General features: G+C 40.3%; 2 protein-coding genes across 2 annotated transcripts in view; both read left to right on the top strand.

Moving 5' to 3' along the window:
• Nucleotides 1-1,469: 1,469 nt before the first annotated feature.
• Nucleotides 1,470-8,255, top strand: sgcb (sarcoglycan, beta (dystrophin-associated glycoprotein)). Its single transcript, XM_027146168.2, has 6 exons — nt 1,470-1,593; nt 4,971-5,180; nt 5,569-5,754; nt 5,896-6,087; nt 6,500-6,631; nt 6,855-8,255. Exons 1-6 carry the CDS (start codon nt 1,579-1,581, stop codon nt 7,056-7,058), a joined length of 939 nt encoding a protein of 312 aa, XP_027001969.1. The 5' UTR covers nt 1,470-1,578; the 3' UTR covers nt 7,059-8,255.
• Nucleotides 8,256-8,501: 246 nt separating this feature from the next.
• The window catches only part of LOC113642587, a 12,962-nt gene continuing 2,804 nt past the window's right edge, over nt 8,502-18,659 (top strand). The window contains exons 1-5 of the mRNA XM_027146177.2: nt 8,502-8,648; nt 9,019-9,456; nt 14,062-14,231; nt 14,314-14,656; nt 14,797-18,659. The exon at nt 14,797-18,659 is cut by the window's right edge and continues 2,804 nt beyond it. Of these exons, the coding sequence (XP_027001978.2) occupies nt 9,030-9,456; nt 14,062-14,231; nt 14,314-14,656; nt 14,797-18,659 (4,803 nt within the window). The 5' untranslated portion in view covers nt 8,502-8,648; nt 9,019-9,029. The remainder of the gene's footprint in view (nt 8,649-9,018; nt 9,457-14,061; nt 14,232-14,313; nt 14,657-14,796) is intronic.

Below are 18,659 nucleotides of genomic sequence, written 5' to 3'. Positions count from 1 at the left end.
CCACAGATGTTAGAACCACAGGTCTGTAGTCATTAAGTCCGGTAATTTTGAGTTTCTTTGGGACGGGGATGATGGTGGAGCTTTTGAAGCATGAGGGTACTTCACACAAGAATGGGGATGGTGTCATGTAGTTGGTGATGGCTTTCAGACCTTTCCACACTGAAGCTGAGTAATTTGAGGAAAACTGAATCCGTAATTTTTCGGAATAATTCTTCTTTGCCACTCTGATCTCCTTTTCCAGTGTGTATTTGGCCTGTTTGTACAAGACTCTATCCCCATTTCTGTGAGCATCCACTTTGGCCTGATGGAGCTAGCTGAGTTTCGCAGTGAACCATGGCTTGTCATTGTTGTAGGTTGAGTCCTGGTGGGAATGCACAAATCCTCACAAAAACTGATATATGATGTTACAGCGGTAGAAAATGAGTGAATGAATGAATGAATGAATGAATGAATGAATACTTAATTAGAATAAATGTAATTTTTGAAAATTATTATTATTATTATTATTATTATTATTATTATTATTATTATTATAGCTTTTTTTCTACTTTTTGGGGTCTCAGAAAAATGCAGAATTTGAGTCTTACACTCACTGCATTGCTGTATATGTAAATTGGGTGTGTAAGTATGTGGCCAGTGAATGTATATACAAGAAATTAAAAATACAGCCATATGAAAAAAAAATATCTAAATTATGAATTTCTCATATACTTGCAATAAACAAAATAGAACAAACTACCATTTGGTACAAAACATTTTATTTGATACCTTATGCAAAACAACTTTATGTACACTAGAGTCAGAATTCCAGTTCATCCCAAAGATGTTCAGTGGGGTTGAAACAGAGTCAGTTCTTTGTGCCGGACACTCGGGTTCTTCTACCCCAAAACAAAAACATACTACACACAATCATGTGCCTGCAACAAGTTTAGTGAAGGCCCACGTATGCGTGTGTATCAGGGGTCCAAATATTTATGCCCATAGATCATAGATTAGAGCCCCGACTCTGATTCAACCCTGTGCACCATTGGAATGAACTGCACCCCAGACCTCTTTACCCAACATCAGTGTCTGATCTCACCATTGAATGTTCACAAATTCCCAAGGACACACTCATTCATCATTAACAGAAAATGAGAACTAAATCTGGAATGCAATGTTCAACAAGAAGATGTAGATGTGATTGTCAAGTGTCCACTAACTTTTGGCCATATAGTGTAAATAACCCTCTATAAGCCTCAGGATGAACATGTTGGCTTTGCTATATTGGGGTTTCCCATTTCTGGAAAGCCCAGTACAGGCTCATAAGAACCAGCCTCCTACGTCACAGACCAAACCATTCAAAACGTGCCTAAAATTTATCTAACAGTCTGATTTATGAGGATGACCATATCTTATATGGATCCGTTAGTATATTACTATGTGTGAAGTTTTAAATATTATAGCTGTTGTAGTACAATTGCTATAATTTATGTAATTGTGTAATAATTTAGTGGTCGGTTCCCCCTGCGTTTCCCAGTGGAACATTCCACTGTGTGCTCGGCTCTGACAGACCCAGGACAGTGAGGGAGGGTCAACATGGCGTCCGAGCAGGTCTGTTTATAAAGTGTAATAACCTGCTTTATCACATTCGTCCTCTAGCTTTTAAATGTTGAATGATTATCTGTAGGTGTAAAAATGTAGTGAAGCAGAAGAAGTACCTTTAAGCGTTTGCGGTTTTCTGTATAATTCGTGTTCGTACCGTTTATGGGTGAAATATACTTATTTTATAAATGGTATCTATATTTAAGTATTTTTCGTCGACTAGTGGATCTATTTCTTCCCGAATACAAAGTGTATAATCTTATGAGGTATTGTCTAGAAGGCAGAAACGGAGGGGTGTTTATTTTTAGTCCGACCGTTACTCAGTTGTCTGTGTGCAGAGAGACAGAGTGGCGCGTGCAGCATTCCTGTGTGCCTCTGATTGTGGACAGACAGACAGGCAGATAGATAGACAGACAGATAGACAGACAGACAGGCAGGCAGGCAGATAGACAGACAGACAGATAGATAGACAGACAGACAGATAGATAGACAGACAGGCAGGCAGATAGATAGACAGACAGGCAGATAGATAGATAGATAGATAGATAGATAGATAGATAGATAGATAGATAGATAGACAAACAGGCAGGCAGATAGATAAATAGATAGATAGATAGATAGATAGATAGATAGATAGATAGATAGACAGACAGGCAGGCAGATAGATAGATAGATAGATAGATAGATAGATAGATAGATAGATTACACATACCAATAGATAGATAGAAAAAAATAACTTTAGTGCATAATACAGGTACACAGCAACAAAATGCAGTTTGTCATCTAACAGAAGTGCAAAGTATAGCAATTGTGCAAATAGACAAGTGCAGATAAATATGTAAACATATGTACAGCATGGGGGGGGCATGGTAGCTTAGTGGTTAGCACGTTCGCCTCACACCTCCAGGGTTGGGGGTTCGATTCCCGCCTCCAAGGCAAGGCGTGTTTGTGGAGTTTGCATGTTCTCCCCGTGCCTTGGGGGTTTCCTCCGGGTACTCCGGTTTCCTCCCCCGGTTCAAAGACATGCATGGTAGGTTGATTGGCACCTCTGGAAAATTGTCCGTAGTGTGTGAGTGAATGAGAGTGTGTGTGCCCTGCGATGGGTTGGCACTCCGTCCAGGGTGTATCCTGCCTCGATGCCCGATGAGATGGGCACAGGCTCCCCGTGACCCGAGAAGTTCGGATAAGCGGTAGAAAATGAATGAATGTACAGCATGTAATATATGGATATATATGTAAACATATTTACAGTGATAAAAATATACTTTTATATAAATATAAAGGTTTTAGCAGTGCATAGATTTGTACAGTCATTGTTGAAAACATTGTTGAAAAGTACAAGTAAAATGGTACGATTACAAGCGCCCATTTTCGACGGTCCCAATTAATTCACTCCAATTCCGAAAGTACTGTTACTTTATGTTCCCTAAGCATTACAGTGTGATTCAAACTTTGGGTTACATGCATAACGTATATCGGAATGAGTCTGTCGTCACTTTCACACCACTTCACTGTGCAAAGGAATTATTTAAAACCGGTTTAGAAAGCAGTCGCATTTGGTCACATGGACAATTACTGGATTGTTTCAAATGTCACCACCATGCTTCGCTATAGGAATGGTATTAGTCATTATTGAAAATCCCTTGTTTTGCCTGCAAAATGCCTGCAGTTCGGCCAAAATAATTGTATCAGATCAGATAATCATTTTCCTTATGTCAGTTTAATTGTCTACCAATTGTCTACCATTGCCTTTTATTCAGGAATGGCTTCTGTCTTGCCACTCTGCCATAAAGATCCTGACTGATGTGGTATTTCTGATATGGTTGTATTTCTGGCAGGTTTTCTGATCACTGCAGAGGTCTTCTGAATCTTCTGACCAAGGCCCTTCTAGCCTGCTTACTGATTTCTGACTTCATGGTTTGTTTTGTTTTGGTCTGGTGTGTTCTGTGAATTGTGGGACTTCATGCACACAAGTGTGTGCTTTTCTAAATCATGTCCAATGTGTCCTAGGTGGACTCTAGTTACATTCAAGAGACATCTCGTGATAATCAATGCAGTCTCGGCTCAGTTTAGATTGAGGTTTTTCTCCTGTAGGCATTTTGATGTTGATTTGCTGGAGTGTTTGGGATCGTCGTCCTGTTTCATTACTATTTGTATCAAAGATATTCTGCTAGAAAGTGGAGTTCATGGTTGTCTTAGCGACTGCAGGTTTCCCAGATCTCCATCCATCCATCAATTTTCTACCGCTTATCCGGGTCCGGGTCACAGGGGCAGCAGTCTAAGCAGGGATGCCCAGACTTCCCTCTCCCCAGACACTTCCTCCAGCTCTTCCGGGGGAATACCGAGGCGTTCCCAGGCCAGCCGAGAGACATAGTCCCTCCAGCGTGTCCTAGGTCTTCCCCGGGGCCTCCTCCCAGTTGGACATGCCCGGAACACCTCCCCAGGGAGGCGTCCAGGAGGCATCCGAAACAGATGCCCGAGCCACCTCAGCTGACCACTCTCAATGTGGAGGAGCAGTGGCTCTCGCTGCTCCTCCCGAGTGACTGAGCTCCTCACCCTATCTCTAAGGGTGCGCCCAGCCACCCTGCAGAGGAAACTCATTTCGGCTGCCTGTATCCGGGATCTTGTCCTTTCGGTCATGACCCAAAGCTCATGACCATAGGTGAGGGTAGGAACGTAGATCGACTGGTAAATAGAGAGCTTCACCTTGCGGCTCGGCTCAGCTCTTTCTTCACCACAACAGATCGGTATATCGACCACATCACTGCAGAAGATACACCGATCCGCCTGTCGATCTCCCGCTCCATCCTTCCCTCACTCGTGAACAGGACCCCAAGATACTTAAACTGCTCCACTTGAGGCAGGAACTCTCCACCAAACTGAAGAGGGCAAGCCACCCTTTTCCCAGATCTCTTGGCTGCAAAACAAGCTCAAATCATCACCACACCTCAATCATCACCATGTCGTTCTGATACGCTGTGTGTGTGGTTTTCACCAAACATCAAGATGTGCATGATGATCAAACATCTCCAATGGGAGAAACCATCTTAGTCACTCAAAAAATTATAGTCTGTTATTTACTCTAAACATAAACTTTAAAATAACAGGGATTGCCCTGTTATTGCTTCTGTTTCTTCTCTACTTTAACTTTGTGTTAATTGTCATTGTATTAGTTCGGGAATTCATAGGTTTGATCGTCAAGTGTCTACATACTTTTAGCCATGTAGTGCATTTTAAATTGTTAAGGATCATTATTTGCTCTAAAATAATAGAAAAAAGTAAAACCCTTCTATTAAAAGTTGTGTCCAAACATCTGAGTGTTCGAGTAAGTGTATAAGCATGTAATATATATATGTAAAGCTATTGTCCTTTTTTCCTTCCTGTAGGAGAGCTCAAATGGTCCTGTGAAGAAGTCAATGCGAGAGAAGGCCATTGAGAGAAGGGCCGTTAGTAAGGAACACAACAGTAACTTCAAGGCTGGATACGTGCCCATAGAGGAAGAGAGACTGCACAAGACAGGGCTGAGGGGTCGGAAAGGCAACATTGCCGTGTGCATCATTGTCTTGCTCTTCCTGCTTGCACTCATCAACCTTATTGTGAGTGAATCTGATGAGGAGGCTTGTGTTTACTTCTGTGTTCATGTTTGTGTTACTGTCACTTTTACACTTCTCACATCCTTACTTTCCAATCACGAGGTAGCAGTGCAGTGAACACCATCATGCAGATACAGCTCAAGAGCCTCAGTTAATTTTTACATCAGTGCATCATAATGCATTCGCAAGAGTCTAAAGAGTTTAGTTTTTTGTTATCAACATAATTTTGTATAAAGTCAGGATGAGATTTGCGGTTACTGAAACACACACAGACACACAAGCCTGTCTGAAACCAGCAACTATGATTGGCTGATTTAATGATGGTATGAATGTGGAGGTGTTGTTGATGAAGTTTTAATGGCCCCATTTGTGCTTTCTTACTATGTGTCAGATAACACTGGTGATCTGGACGGTTATTCGGATCGGCCCTAACGGCTGCGACAGTATGGAGTTCCATGAGAGCGGCCTACTGCGCTTTAAGCAGAAAGCTGACATGGGGGTGGTTCACCCACTGCACAAGAGCACTGTGGGAGGGAGGAAGGACCAGGACCTTGTCATCACTGGCAACAACAACCCAGTAAGTGTGGATATGACTTCTATAGATTAGTCTTTGAACCTTATCGAGTCACCAGTACCTTCTGATACTGTTGAAAACTAGCACAGGGATCTCACTGCATGTCTCTTTTTGCCTTTTCGTGTGAATCTGTGGATGCATTAGGTGGTGTTTCAACAAGGCAACACCAGGCTAAGCGTTGAAAAAGACAAAACGTCTATCACCAGTGACCTGGGTGTTTCTTTTACTGACCCACGCACACAAACCACCTTCTTCAGCACAGACTTTGATAACCACGAGTTCCACTTACCCAAACAGGTCAATGTGCTCAATGTAAAGAAAGCCTCCACTGAAAGGGTGAGTGTTGCACCTCATTTCAATACAAATATAAATCACGATATTCTTTAGGTCCATCCCAAATCGAAAATTTATGTAATATTTCCAAACCTGTTTATAGTAATAATAGTGAGTAGTTTGTTCACAATGAAAAAAAATTCCAACACAATTAAGCTGATGCTCTTGTAGCTGAATGGTCAAAAATACTCACAGCCAAGCTCCAAAATCTAGTGGAACGCTTTTATTGACGAATGGAGCGCATTATAACAGCAAACAGAGCAGGATTAAATCTGAAATGAGATGTTCAACAAGTACATATGGATGCGATGGTCAGGGGTGCACATATTATTGCTATATATAGTGTACAAGTTTTCGGACACCATTTTAAGAAGCATCGGTGTGAAGGTGAAAAGGTGAAAACGTGATTTTACAGATCACGAGCAACTCGTCGTCTGATCTGACGATCGGAGGTGACGGCAAGGCCATCATCCGTGGAAACGAGGGCGTCTTCATCATGGGCAAGACGGTCGAGTTCAAGATGGGTGGTGATATTGAACTGAAAGCTGTGAGTAGTGTCTTCTGCTTCGTGTGTTTATCTGTCCTACAAGTGTTTTCTGTGTACAAGTGTTCTGTATTTTTAAACAAGTTCAGGACTAAATTGAGGGAGTTTAAGTATGTTGGGTGAATTAGTATGATGACATAATCTTCAATAAAACATTAATCAATGCATGTCTGAATTCCAGGACCTTTTAACCTCACCAGTTAATTTGTGTTTATACGCTACGCAGGAGAACAGCATTATTCTGAACGGCTCGGTGATGTTTAGCCCATCGCACATCCCTAACACGTCTCACGGGGTTGTGTATTTCAACGAAGGCCTGGAGAGGTACAAGCTCTGTATGTGTGCAGATGGGACCCTGTTCAAAGTGCAAGTCAAATATCCTAACATGGGCTGCCAGACCACGGATAACCCCTGTGGAGCTGCTCACTGAGAGCAGGGGAATTCCACAAGACACACACACACACACACACACACACACACACACACACACACACACACACCCCGACCCACTGAAACACACCTGTGTGTTCCTGAGTACTGATAACACCCTGTACGAGATAAAGTTCATAAAATATTTTCTATAGAGATTGCTTTATAGCCACATAGGAGTAATTATTACCTGAATGTGTGTATGATCTGGACTTAAACACAGCAAAATCTTGGGTGTATTTGGATTTTATGTAACTTATGTTGCTCTAAGTTTACAAACTTGGCCAAAGAGCCACCGGTGATTTATCATTGATTCATCTTGGCTATTTTTAGAGTTTGTAATGCTGATTGCTCTTAAGCATTGAGGTTTGATGAGGATTTCTAGTGGATGTTTTACTTAAAGGCAGTATTATCCTTTTATTTATTTATTTTTTGGGGGGAATGTATAACAAATTTTCTCTCTTGAATATGGCATATGCTCAAACTGATAAAAGCTCTTATGGAAACAGCAGCCTTGTGGGCCATGACGTACTACACAGGGTGTCTGAGATATCTCTATATAGTTATATGTCGGCAGCTGTATATAGCTCAGATATCCCAGATTCACTTTAAAACAAACCTCAGTTCACTTACTCAAGAAACTGAAACGTATTAAAAAGGGATAATTTGTTCACCATTGTGGTTTAACCCTGTACTCATAAGTCGTTTAACCTGCTAAACTAAACTGCTTTTGCCTCCAGTCATACGGTTGATATATAGTAGAATGGCATTAAGATTTGCATCCGAAATGTTGTGCCCAATCAGGTTTACTGTATTCACAGTGCCATAGGATTTTAAAAACATTGTGTGCTGAAAAAAAAAAGGGGGGCATGGATGCACTTCAAGATACAATGATTTTTGTCAGTCATTTATGAATTTTTTGTTTTGTGCTTTATATCATCTTTGCTAAGATGGAAATAGAAACCATGTGGTATTTGAGTCGTTTGATATTTTGTGCAATATAACACAGTATTTTGTTTGGCTCGAAGGTTTCATGTGTAATATTTATTTGAATCATTTCGTTTTCTTTCGAAGATGCGTTTAAATGATGACGTTCATTAACTTGTGTTACATGCATACAAGCAGCTGCAGTTTAAAAGGGAATTCATTTTTCATTCAAATGTTTGCATTAAATAAATAAATTTGAGTATTAAAAAAAGCTACTGTGATTTGGTGGTTATTTACTTCGCTAATATGATTTTATGTGTTACATTTACTTACTCTTTTATTATTATTATTATTATTATTATTATTATTATTATTATTATTATTATTATGAAAATGCTTTGGTGGAGAAAAAACATAGTAAGTAATTAACTCACCCACATGATTGACTGTAAGTTATTTACAACAGCATCTGTGGGTGTGTGTGTGTGTGTGTGTGTGTGTGTGTGTGTGTGTGTCCATGTTCATGTGTTTCAGCAATACAGTGCAGACTTTGATCTTAGGTGGGTTCAAGAATTTCATTGTCACAAGGAAAAGTGTTTGGATGACCAGATACCGTGTGAATGTTACAGCGTTCTCTCTAAAGTGGCTTTGTATGCTGTATGAGGTAGGAAAAAATATTTCCTTACATGATTTTTTTCCAAATCTAACAGCCTTAATTATACACGGATGTATAAATATCGTGTGTATAAAGAACATTGCCTTCATATCGTAACGATCCAAAAGGGTTGTTTAAAAAGAGGTTTGAACTGTAATTAATTGATTTTTGTTTGTATAATAAAAATAATTAACAGTGAAATAAAACAAAATAAAACCTGCTCATATTTGGGAGAAGAACTACTCACCATAAGGGTTAAAAAGAGCATGATATCTACATTTATATCTTTTTTTTTTCCAAGTATTGAACACACTTTAAAATCACAGCATTTCTAAGTGACCTACTTACTGATACAAACTTTCATCTGTATGCTGTACAGGACCTGCTGTGATGTTAGTGTCCAGCCTTACGCACTGCCTTTCAGTCCTGATTTTCCAGCTGTGGAGGGTACAAACATTCTCCCCAATCTCTGCCTGTCCAGACTCCTGTGTATGTGAAGACACTTTTCTCGTCAACTGTGCCTCACAGGGCCTACCCACGGCCCCTTCACGTATCCCAGCAACAGCCACTGCCCTGGATCTATCCCATAATGCCTTACATTCTCTGTCTCCTCTTGGGTCAGGCCACATGCATTTGCAAGGGCTTCAGCATTTGCGGGTAGGAAATAATTCACTGGAGAGTCTATCCATGTGTTCAGGGATTCAAGGTATAGCAGGCACTAGGACGCTGACTAGAAGAAAACAGAGATGCTTGTCCTGGGCACCTGATCTACAGTCGCTTTCTGCTGACAGAAACCAGCTAAAATGTCTGCCAAGAGGTAAGAATATCACCCACTCAGACACACGGTCACACCCAGAATATTTCAGAAACCTCATTTATGACTAGCAGGTCCAAAAATTTATGCCACCCTGGCAGCAGTGATGTCATCTTACTCCGGTCATGAAATTGAGGAATAAAATACGCATGCTCTTATAGGAAACAAATCAGCATCAGGTGACAGTTCTGAAGTTCAATACTCTCGTACGACAGACAGCATGGTTTCAGTGTTTTATTCCTCTTACACCTTTCCCAACAGTTACATTTTAATATTAATAAAAGAATGACAGGATTCCTTCACCTTAAAGTAATTAGGTAATATGCAGCTGGTCATGTTACCATGTAGGTTCTAACGTGCCGTAAAACATAATGACCCTTTAGACCCCTTCCATAAATGTTCAGTTAATGTCTCCTTACATATCAATTAAACAATTTCCATTATTGAAAAACATTTTTATTATTTGTCTTAGATTATGTTCATTATACACCATAAACTGTATGTCCCTGTGAGTTAGCTGTTTCTATCTAAATTATAATGTATTAGAACAAGTACTTTAAATATAACCCTATTATTATAAAAATAAACTATAATATGATTGGAATTGCCAGAGCTGCTGTAAAAGAAAATGATTTATCTTCTAAAAAGTCATCAGCTTCACTAATTCTGATACAGATGTTCCGAATTAAATAGATGATGTTCATTATTAATTGTTAACAAGAATTAAATAGAGATAAATATATTTTAAATGTTGGATGGGGGGGAGCACGGTGGCTTAGTGGTTAGCACGTTTGTCTCACACCTCCAGGGTTGGGGGTTCGATTCCCGCCTCCGCCTTGTGTGTGTGGAGTTTGCATGTTCTCCCCGTGCCTCGGGGGTTTCCTCCGGGTACTCCGGTTTCCTCCCCCGGTCCAAAGACATGCATGGTAGGTTGATTGGCATCTCTGGAAAATTGTCCGTAGTGTGTGAGTGTGTGAGTGAATGAGAGTGTGTGTGTGCCCTGTGATGGGTTGGCACTCCGTCCAGGGTGTATCCTGCCTCGATGCCCGATGACGCCTGAGATAAGCAGTAGAAAGTGAATGAATGAATGTTTGATTTGGTCATATAAACATTCCAACAGCTCATGGACCAGTTTTAATAACTGGATGACAGGGTGGCATATATAAGCAAAGCCCTTTTCTGAAATGAACATACAGTACATTTATATGCACTATAGAATAGTTTTAATTTTAAGACCTTTCTTGTGTAACACTATAAACAATTATGAGTCACTGATGTTATTTAACCTATGAAAACACCCCTCTCCCACGCAGTGTTAAAGGGCTGGGCACAATCATTTCAGTGTTTTATTAGGGGCTGTAAAGAAAAGATATGCATCTCATCACATTCCATGGTTATCTTTGTCATTGTGTTGCCTGTTATACGTGTGTACACAAAGGTGCATCTCATGCAAAGTGGAATAAGGAACATTGCTTCTTTCCCTTTATTATTATGTAATATATAACTATTCAATGTTTATTAGCAGGGGGGCACGATGGCTTAGTGGTTAGCACGTTCGCCTCACACCTCCAGGGTTGGGGGTTCGATTCCCACCTCTGCCTTGTGTGTGTGGAGTTTGCATGGTCTCCCCGTGCCTCGGGGGTTTCCTCCGGGTACTCCGGTTTCCTCCCCCGGTCCAAAGACATGCATGGTAGGTTGATTGGCATCTCTGGAAAATTGTCCGTAGTGTGTGTGTGAGTGAATGAGAGTGTGTGTGTGTGTGTGCCCTGCGATGTGTTGGCACTCCGTCCAGGGTGTATCCTGCCTCGATGCCTCTACCGATAAGCGGTAGAAAATGAATGAATGTTTATTAGCATCATCGGATGCTAAAACGAGTTTGAAAGGAGACCCAAGACTACCAACATTACCAAGCAGGAATAATTGGTTTAGGACTTAACTGGCATCATTACATACAGCTTTTACACCTGAACCAAATAATCACTCTCTCACTCACTCATTTTCTACCGCTTTATCCGAACTACCTCGGGTCACGTGGAGCCTGTGCCTATCTCAGGCCTTATCGGGCATCGAGGCAGGATACACCCTGGACGGAGTGCCAACCCATCGCAGGGCACACACACTCTCATTCACTCACACACACTACGGACAATTTTCCAGAGATGCCAATCAACCTACCATGCATGTCTTTGGACCGCGGGAGGAAACCGGAGTACCCGGAGGAAACCCCCGAGGCACGGGGAGAACATGCAAACTCCACACACACGAGGCAGAGGTGGGAATCGAACCCCGACCCTGGAGGTGTGAGGCGAACGTGCTACCCACTAAGCCACCGTGCCCCCCCAAATAATCACAAACACTGAATATCTGAATTGTGATTTATCTTATTATTTACTTTATTTTTTCATCCTAATAAGTAGGTTTTCAGTAACAAGGTTAAATCAGGATTAAGGAAGTAGAAGGTTTATAAATGTTTAATGTATGTGTTGTTGCTCCCACTCACATAAATTACCTCCAGGTACTGACTATGAATTATTGAAGAACAACAGTGAACATATAAGAAATGGCTTATAGTTATAGTTTAAGTGGGAGGATAAAAGTCTGGACTGTCTGATGGGTTGTTGAAGCAATAAGGCAGTAGACTGAAAAATGAGCTTACATTTTGTAATTATTCACAATTGTAGTATTATTAACCCGTACTACATCAATTCAGTAACTGAAACCAATATTCTATGATTTTGTTTTAATGTCAGACGGGTGTTCAAAAAAATTATTTTCCACCATATACAGGTGCTGGTCATATAATTAGAATATCATCAAAAGTTGATTTATTTCACTAATTCCATTCAAAAAGTGAAATATATTATTATATTGTATATTATATTCATTCATTACACACAGACTGATATATTTCAGATGTTTATTTCTTTTCATTTTGATGATTATAACTGACAACTAAGAAAAATCCCAAATTCAGTATCTCAGAAAATTAGAATATTACTTAAGACCAATACAAAGAAAGGATTTTTAGAAATCTGGCCAACTGAAAAGTATGAAGATGAAAAGTATGAGCATGTAAAAGCACTCAATAGTTAGTCGGGGCTCCTTTTGCCTGAATTACTGCAGCGATGCGGCGTGGCATGGAGTCGATCAGTCTGTGGCACTGCTCAGGTGTTATGAGAGCTCAGGTTGCTCTGATAGTGGCCTTCAGCTCTACTGCATGGTCATCTGACATTACAGTCAAATCTAATGAATGATACTGCATTATAATGATATTTCTTTACTGTAAAAGATGACAGGATGTATCAAAGCCATGTAGCCATGATCATAGACAGTGGGACAACACAGAAGTGTTATAATTGACCCATCTATAGTGAAGAGAAGAAAAACTACAAACAGTCTTGACAGGAAACAACAGGCGACATGGTGACATGGCCATAAGATGAGTCAAACAAGACCGTTGAACATTAAAGCAATAACATTCCACTGCAATAACAAGCGATAAAAAGTATATTAAGTAAACTATACATAGTGTCATTATGATCTTTTTACTGATAGATACATTTAGTCATTTCCCACAAGCAGTGTTGTAATGTAACGGAGTACAAATACTTCGTTACTGTACTTAAGTAGAAATGTCACGTATCTGTACTTTACTTCGCTATTTAAATTTGTCAACTTTTACTCCACTACATTTCCTAGATAAAATGTATACTTTTACTCCGTTATATTCCCACTTAGCATCTTCGTTACTCGTTACTACAAAATAAAATCAGAAGAGATGTGTGTGACTGCAATAAGGGAGGTTTGGCGAATCACTGCTCCTAGATTATTACGCAGCTCCGCGCGCTCTACGGCGAAGCAAAGGTACGCGCCGCGTGCACGCGCAGTCAGAGCTGGAGGCGTTTATCTATATCGGCGGCAACCAAAAGCAGTGAAATGTCACTATTCTTATTACCAGAGTTGATAGCACAAACAAAATATTAATGCAATATCAGTACTAAATAAAAATAACATTTATTGATTCGGTCTTTGTCTTGTGAATATTTGTTTATTAATGACTTCATTCATTCATCGGACACACTGTTTGTACAGAACGCACACATACATGAACTGATCTGATTCGAGACTGGCATCATTACATCATGCATAAAATTTTGGTGTCCACTTTTGCCATTTTAAATAACACCATAACTTTTGGCTTACTATGTAGTCATATAATAAATAATATAAAACTCTTCTTGTTTTTAATTCTCACTGAGGGATAAAAACCCTAGAACTGCCCCTGCTCTTATACCTACCGAAAATCACTGAAATTTTACTTTTTACTTTTACTTCAAATACTTAAGTACATTAAATATCAGAAAATGACTTTTGATACTTAAGTACAGTAAATATCAGATACTTTAAGACTTTTACTTGAGTAATATTCTAAAAGGTGACTTTCACTTCTACCGAAGTTTATTTCTAGTACGATACTTGTACTTTTACTCAGGTATCGCTTTCTAATACTTTCTTTATACAACACCGCCCACAAAATATAAGGACATATAAGCTAACCATGAAATATCAGATGTCTATTTAACAGTCAATCTTACTTCTCCATTTTAGGACTGGGCAATATTAAATCCCTAAAAGTGCTCCAGCTTTCCCACAACAGAATCTCTGAGATAGGTCGTGCCGACTTGGCTGGTTGTACTCACTTGAATGAGCTTCATCTTCAGCATAACCTCATCAACACCATTCACCCAGAAGCCTTTAAAGACCTACAGGAACTAAAAGTAACACATCATGTCTTGTAATCTATCATAAATATTTAATGAGGAACACATTAAGAGTTAATGTCTCCATTATATCACCTAGGTCCTTGACGTGAGCTATAACCTGCTGGCCACCATACCCGTACCAGCCTACCTGTCTCTACGGAACCTGAACGTGTTGGTAGACATTTTCGGAAATAGGTGGAGGTGTGACTGTAACTTAAAGACAATAAGAAGGTGGCTCAGCTTTGACAGCGAACTGGGAAAGCCGGCATGGGAAGTGGTGTGTTTCTCTCCCTCTCATCATGCCGGAAAGAGCCTGCTGTACGTGGAGGAATCAGATCTTGCCTGTCTACAACCTGTTTACAGCACACCTGGTCTCAATAAAGAGGTGACTGTGGAAGAGGGGATGGAATTTATTCTTTCCTGTAGCGCTGCCAACCAAGGTACCAATTCGGTTGTTTGCATGGAATTTGTCTATATAGAAGTCATCTAATGCTAACGTGCATACATCAATACTGTGTACTAACAGCCCCTGTGGTATATAGGTCATAATTATGAAATCATTTCTGTTTCTTTTCTTCAGATTTCATGCACACATCTTGGTGGACACCCCAGGGTCAAATCTCTGACGGCCAAAGTTTCCTTCATATCAGTAATGCCAAAGAGCGTGATGCAGGACTTTATGTCTGCGTCTCAGGATACCAGGAAGAGCATGTGTCAGTTTTCAGTCTACATGTTCGTAAAAGAGCCCATGACAAAAGACTGCGTCGAGAAGCACAAATTGGTTCAGTTGAGCTTAATTCAGAGGATAAAGACAATATTCAGAGGAACGCGCCATCCATAAGAGCTGTGCAACAATCTCATTTTGCATTAGCTGTCTCTCTTTCTGTTATCATTACATTCATTGTGGCCTTTGTTCTTGGTGTCGTATTAAGACCATTTCTGGACAAATGCTACAAACAAATCCAAAATAAGAGGAGTTCTACTCAATCACCGCAGAACTCACAGACTTCCTCGACTTCACAGCGGCCATATGTGAATGAAGGCTATTCAGATACAGATGACCAAGAACAAGAATTACACGAAGGTCCACGAGTGACATTTGGAGGGGTTACGGAAATACATGACAAAGGAGGTGTTCCGTATTATGTCACCGCTGAAGGCGGTCGATCTGGGAGCAATACAGACGTTGCGGTGTTACATAAGAATACTGACAGAGTATTGGTAGAGGATATTGAGTTGCATAAAGATGTGCCACTAAGAGAGGAAAACACAGAAATGACAAGCCCAATATCTACTGAGAGCCTCAATGCAGAAAGTAGCAAAGGAATAGAGTTTGAATATATCCCAGACCCAGAAGACACAATAGAATTAGAGGATAAGAGTATTTCATCTGCATCCTCTCTCTCAGGTGAACAGCAAGAATCACAGATGCCTTATGAGGCAAAAGAGTCAATTGAGCAAAGTGTCGATTCCCCTACAGTCAGTAAATATGAAGATGATGATGAACAAGCCAGCACTGGCCAGCGGACAACGATACCGGGTTTTGTTTCTGACCCATTTCCATTGAACATGTCTGAATCAAAAGAAGAAAGTGTGGATGAACTGGACCCAGATTTATGGAATGACAGTGGAGAGAGTTTTTCATTTACTGAAGGCTCACCAAGATCAAGTAGTCGTGTTTCACATGTTGATGCTTTCGGTCATCCAAATATTCAAAAAGAAATGTCTGTAGATGAACCGCGTGATAGATCAAGCTCCTGGAACTCAAGTAAAAGTGAAGAAAGTGAAGGAAAGGACACAGAATACACAGCCGATCCAGAGGACGATGAAGACTTAGAAACACAAATTTCCTACTCAGAAAATGATGACGTGAACTACGATGAAAACAAACTTTCCGTTTTGGAAGAAGATATCCATAATGAAAACAAGAAACCAGGCACAGGAGCTCAATTAAGACAAGACACTATTACCCTGGACCCAACAGACATATACCTGACTTATACTCGAGGGGACAGTTTTGATGATGAGCAGTTTACTGACTACAAAAAACGCCATCCATCCTCAAACAGTGATTACGAAGATGAACCTACACAATACCATGTGCATCCTGTTTACAGGTCCAGTCATCAGACCACCACCCCAATGGAAGATGGATCAGGTACCAGTAGGTGTATTGAAGAAAATGAAGACGAACAAGGAGAATACCCCAGGAATCTTCAGATAAGATTAGGAGATAAGGTTCCTACCATACCTGCCATACCAGTCATAAGCCGGGACAGTCTATCAGACGAGTCCCATGTGAGTTCATATTTTGATGACAGTATCTTTGGAAAGATTGATCAAGCCTTGGATCCAATACCGGAAGTAAAGAGATATCTTCATTTCTCACAAAGTCAGTCATTTCCTTCAATTCAAACTCCGCCTTGTTCCACTGAAGAAGAAGAAGAAATCATCCCTACTGAAGTTGAAAAAACTGAATCAAAGAAATTCTATTCTGAGGATAATTTCTTTGCTCAGAGTGATGCATCCTTGGATGACCTACCCAAAGTAAAACATTATGTTCAGTTTTCACCATCTGAACCACAAATCTCATCTGATTCAGCAGTCGATCAAGTGGCTACGCCTGTTTTAGTGTCAAAAACAGAATCTCCATCTGACACAATCAGTATTTCCTATGAAGGACAAAGTGTATCACTAGAGGCAATGCCAAAGACACAGAGATATGTCCAGTTCAGACAATCTGAGCCTCAAACTGTGCCTGAGCCCAACATTCCAGCCATTAAGGAAGGAAGTTATGATTCTGCACCTACAGCATCTCTTAAGCAAGTGGCTACGCCTGTTTTAGGGTCAAAAAGAGAATCTCCATCTGACACAATCAGTATTTCCTATGAAGGACAAAGTGTATCACTAGAGGCAATGCCAAAGGTACAGAGATATGTCCAGTTCAGACAATCTGAGCCTCAAACTGTACATGAGCCCAACATTACAAACATTAAGGAAGGAAGTTATGATTCAACACCTACAGCATCAGTCAGCCAAGTGGCTACGCCTGTTTTAGTGTCAAAAACAAAATCTCCATCTGACACAATCAGTATTTCCTATGAAGGACAAAGTGTATCATTAGAGACAATGCCAAAGACACAGAGATATGTCCAGTTCATTAAATCTGAGCCCCAAACTGTGCCTGAGCCCAACATTCCAGCCATTAAGGAAGGAAGTTATGATTCTGCACCTACAGCATCTCTTAAGCAAGTGGCTACGTCTGTTTTAGGGTCAAAAAGAGAATCTCCATCTGACACAATCAGTATTTCTTATGAAGGACAAAGTGTATCACTAGAGACAATGCCAAAGACACAGAGATATGTCCAGTTCAGACAATCTGAGCCCCAAACTGTGAATGAGCCCAACATTACAAACATTCACAGAGGCGGTTTCTTTGGGCAAATACCTATATCATTTGATGAAGTACCAAAAGTAAAGAGACGCATTCTGTTCTCACAATTGGAATCTCATCACCAACCTTCCTCAGAATACCGTCCCTCAAAGAAAAGATATCCGCTAAGTGAAGAACAAAACACACATGAAATAAAAACAACCTTGGTCACTACTAAACCTCACGGTCCTGGAGATTTCTTCGTGCGAATCGGTGCATTTCTGGATGGAATGCCAAAAGTAAAGAGGTACATGCAGTTCACACAATCTGAAGTATTTAAAACTTACAACTTACCATACTTTCCCTTAAATGTGGCAGTACCAACCCTACCAGCAGGCACAGAAGTGAAGAAAAATAATTCACCATTTGAAGATGGTGATCCAGTTGTTGATGAGGACAGTTTCTTTGGACAAATAGGTGTGTTCTTCGATGGAATACCAAAAGTAAGGAGAAGAATTCAATTCACAGAACGTTTATCTCAGCCTCCTGAATCACAGTCTCCATCCAATTACATCCAACCAGCTGCTGCTGAACACAGTTTCTTTGTACCCATTGGTGCATCTTCGGAGATCCCAAACGTGAGAAGATACATTCAGTTCTCACAGAGTTCTTCTCAGCCTTCATCGCAATATTCAGACAGACAAACAGCTAGACCGGTTTTGACAAAACCAGAATTAATATCATCCAGTTCTTCACTTGATGACAGCAAAACAAACACGGAAGACACTTTCTTTAAAAAAATGGAGGTTAGTGAACTGCCCAAGCTGAACAGATATATTCAGTTCACAAAACAACGTTCAAAGTCGTCAAGGTCTTCAAACGCCTTCGGAGTCACAGATCATGTGGTGAAGAAAACAGACTTACGGGGATTGGAGTTATCTAGGGTTGATGTCAAACCTTTTTTAACAGAAGATAATTTCTTTGCTCATATAGGAACGAATCTTAATTCACCACCAAGAGTGAATAGGTACATTCAGTTTACACGATCTGAACCTTATTCCTCACAACAG

The sequence above is a fragment of the Tachysurus fulvidraco genome, chromosome 16 (genome assembly GCF_022655615.1).
Source record: "Tachysurus fulvidraco isolate hzauxx_2018 chromosome 16, HZAU_PFXX_2.0, whole genome shotgun sequence".
Classification (NCBI taxonomy): Eukaryota; Metazoa; Chordata; class Actinopteri; order Siluriformes; family Bagridae; genus Tachysurus; species Tachysurus fulvidraco.
The sequence above is the reverse complement of the archived record's forward strand: the minus strand, read 5'-3'. Positions and strand labels throughout refer to the sequence as shown.

Bases quoted from the DNA above. Each gene is read 5' to 3' on its own strand.
- sgcb (XM_027146168.2), top strand. The intron at 5,181-5,568 runs GTGAGTGAATCT...ACTATGTGTCAG, and splicing joins TTGCACTCATCAACCTTATT to ATAACACTGGTGATCTGGAC. The intron at 6,632-6,854 runs GTGAGTAGTGTC...TACGCTACGCAG, and splicing joins GTGATATTGAACTGAAAGCT to GAGAACAGCATTATTCTGAA.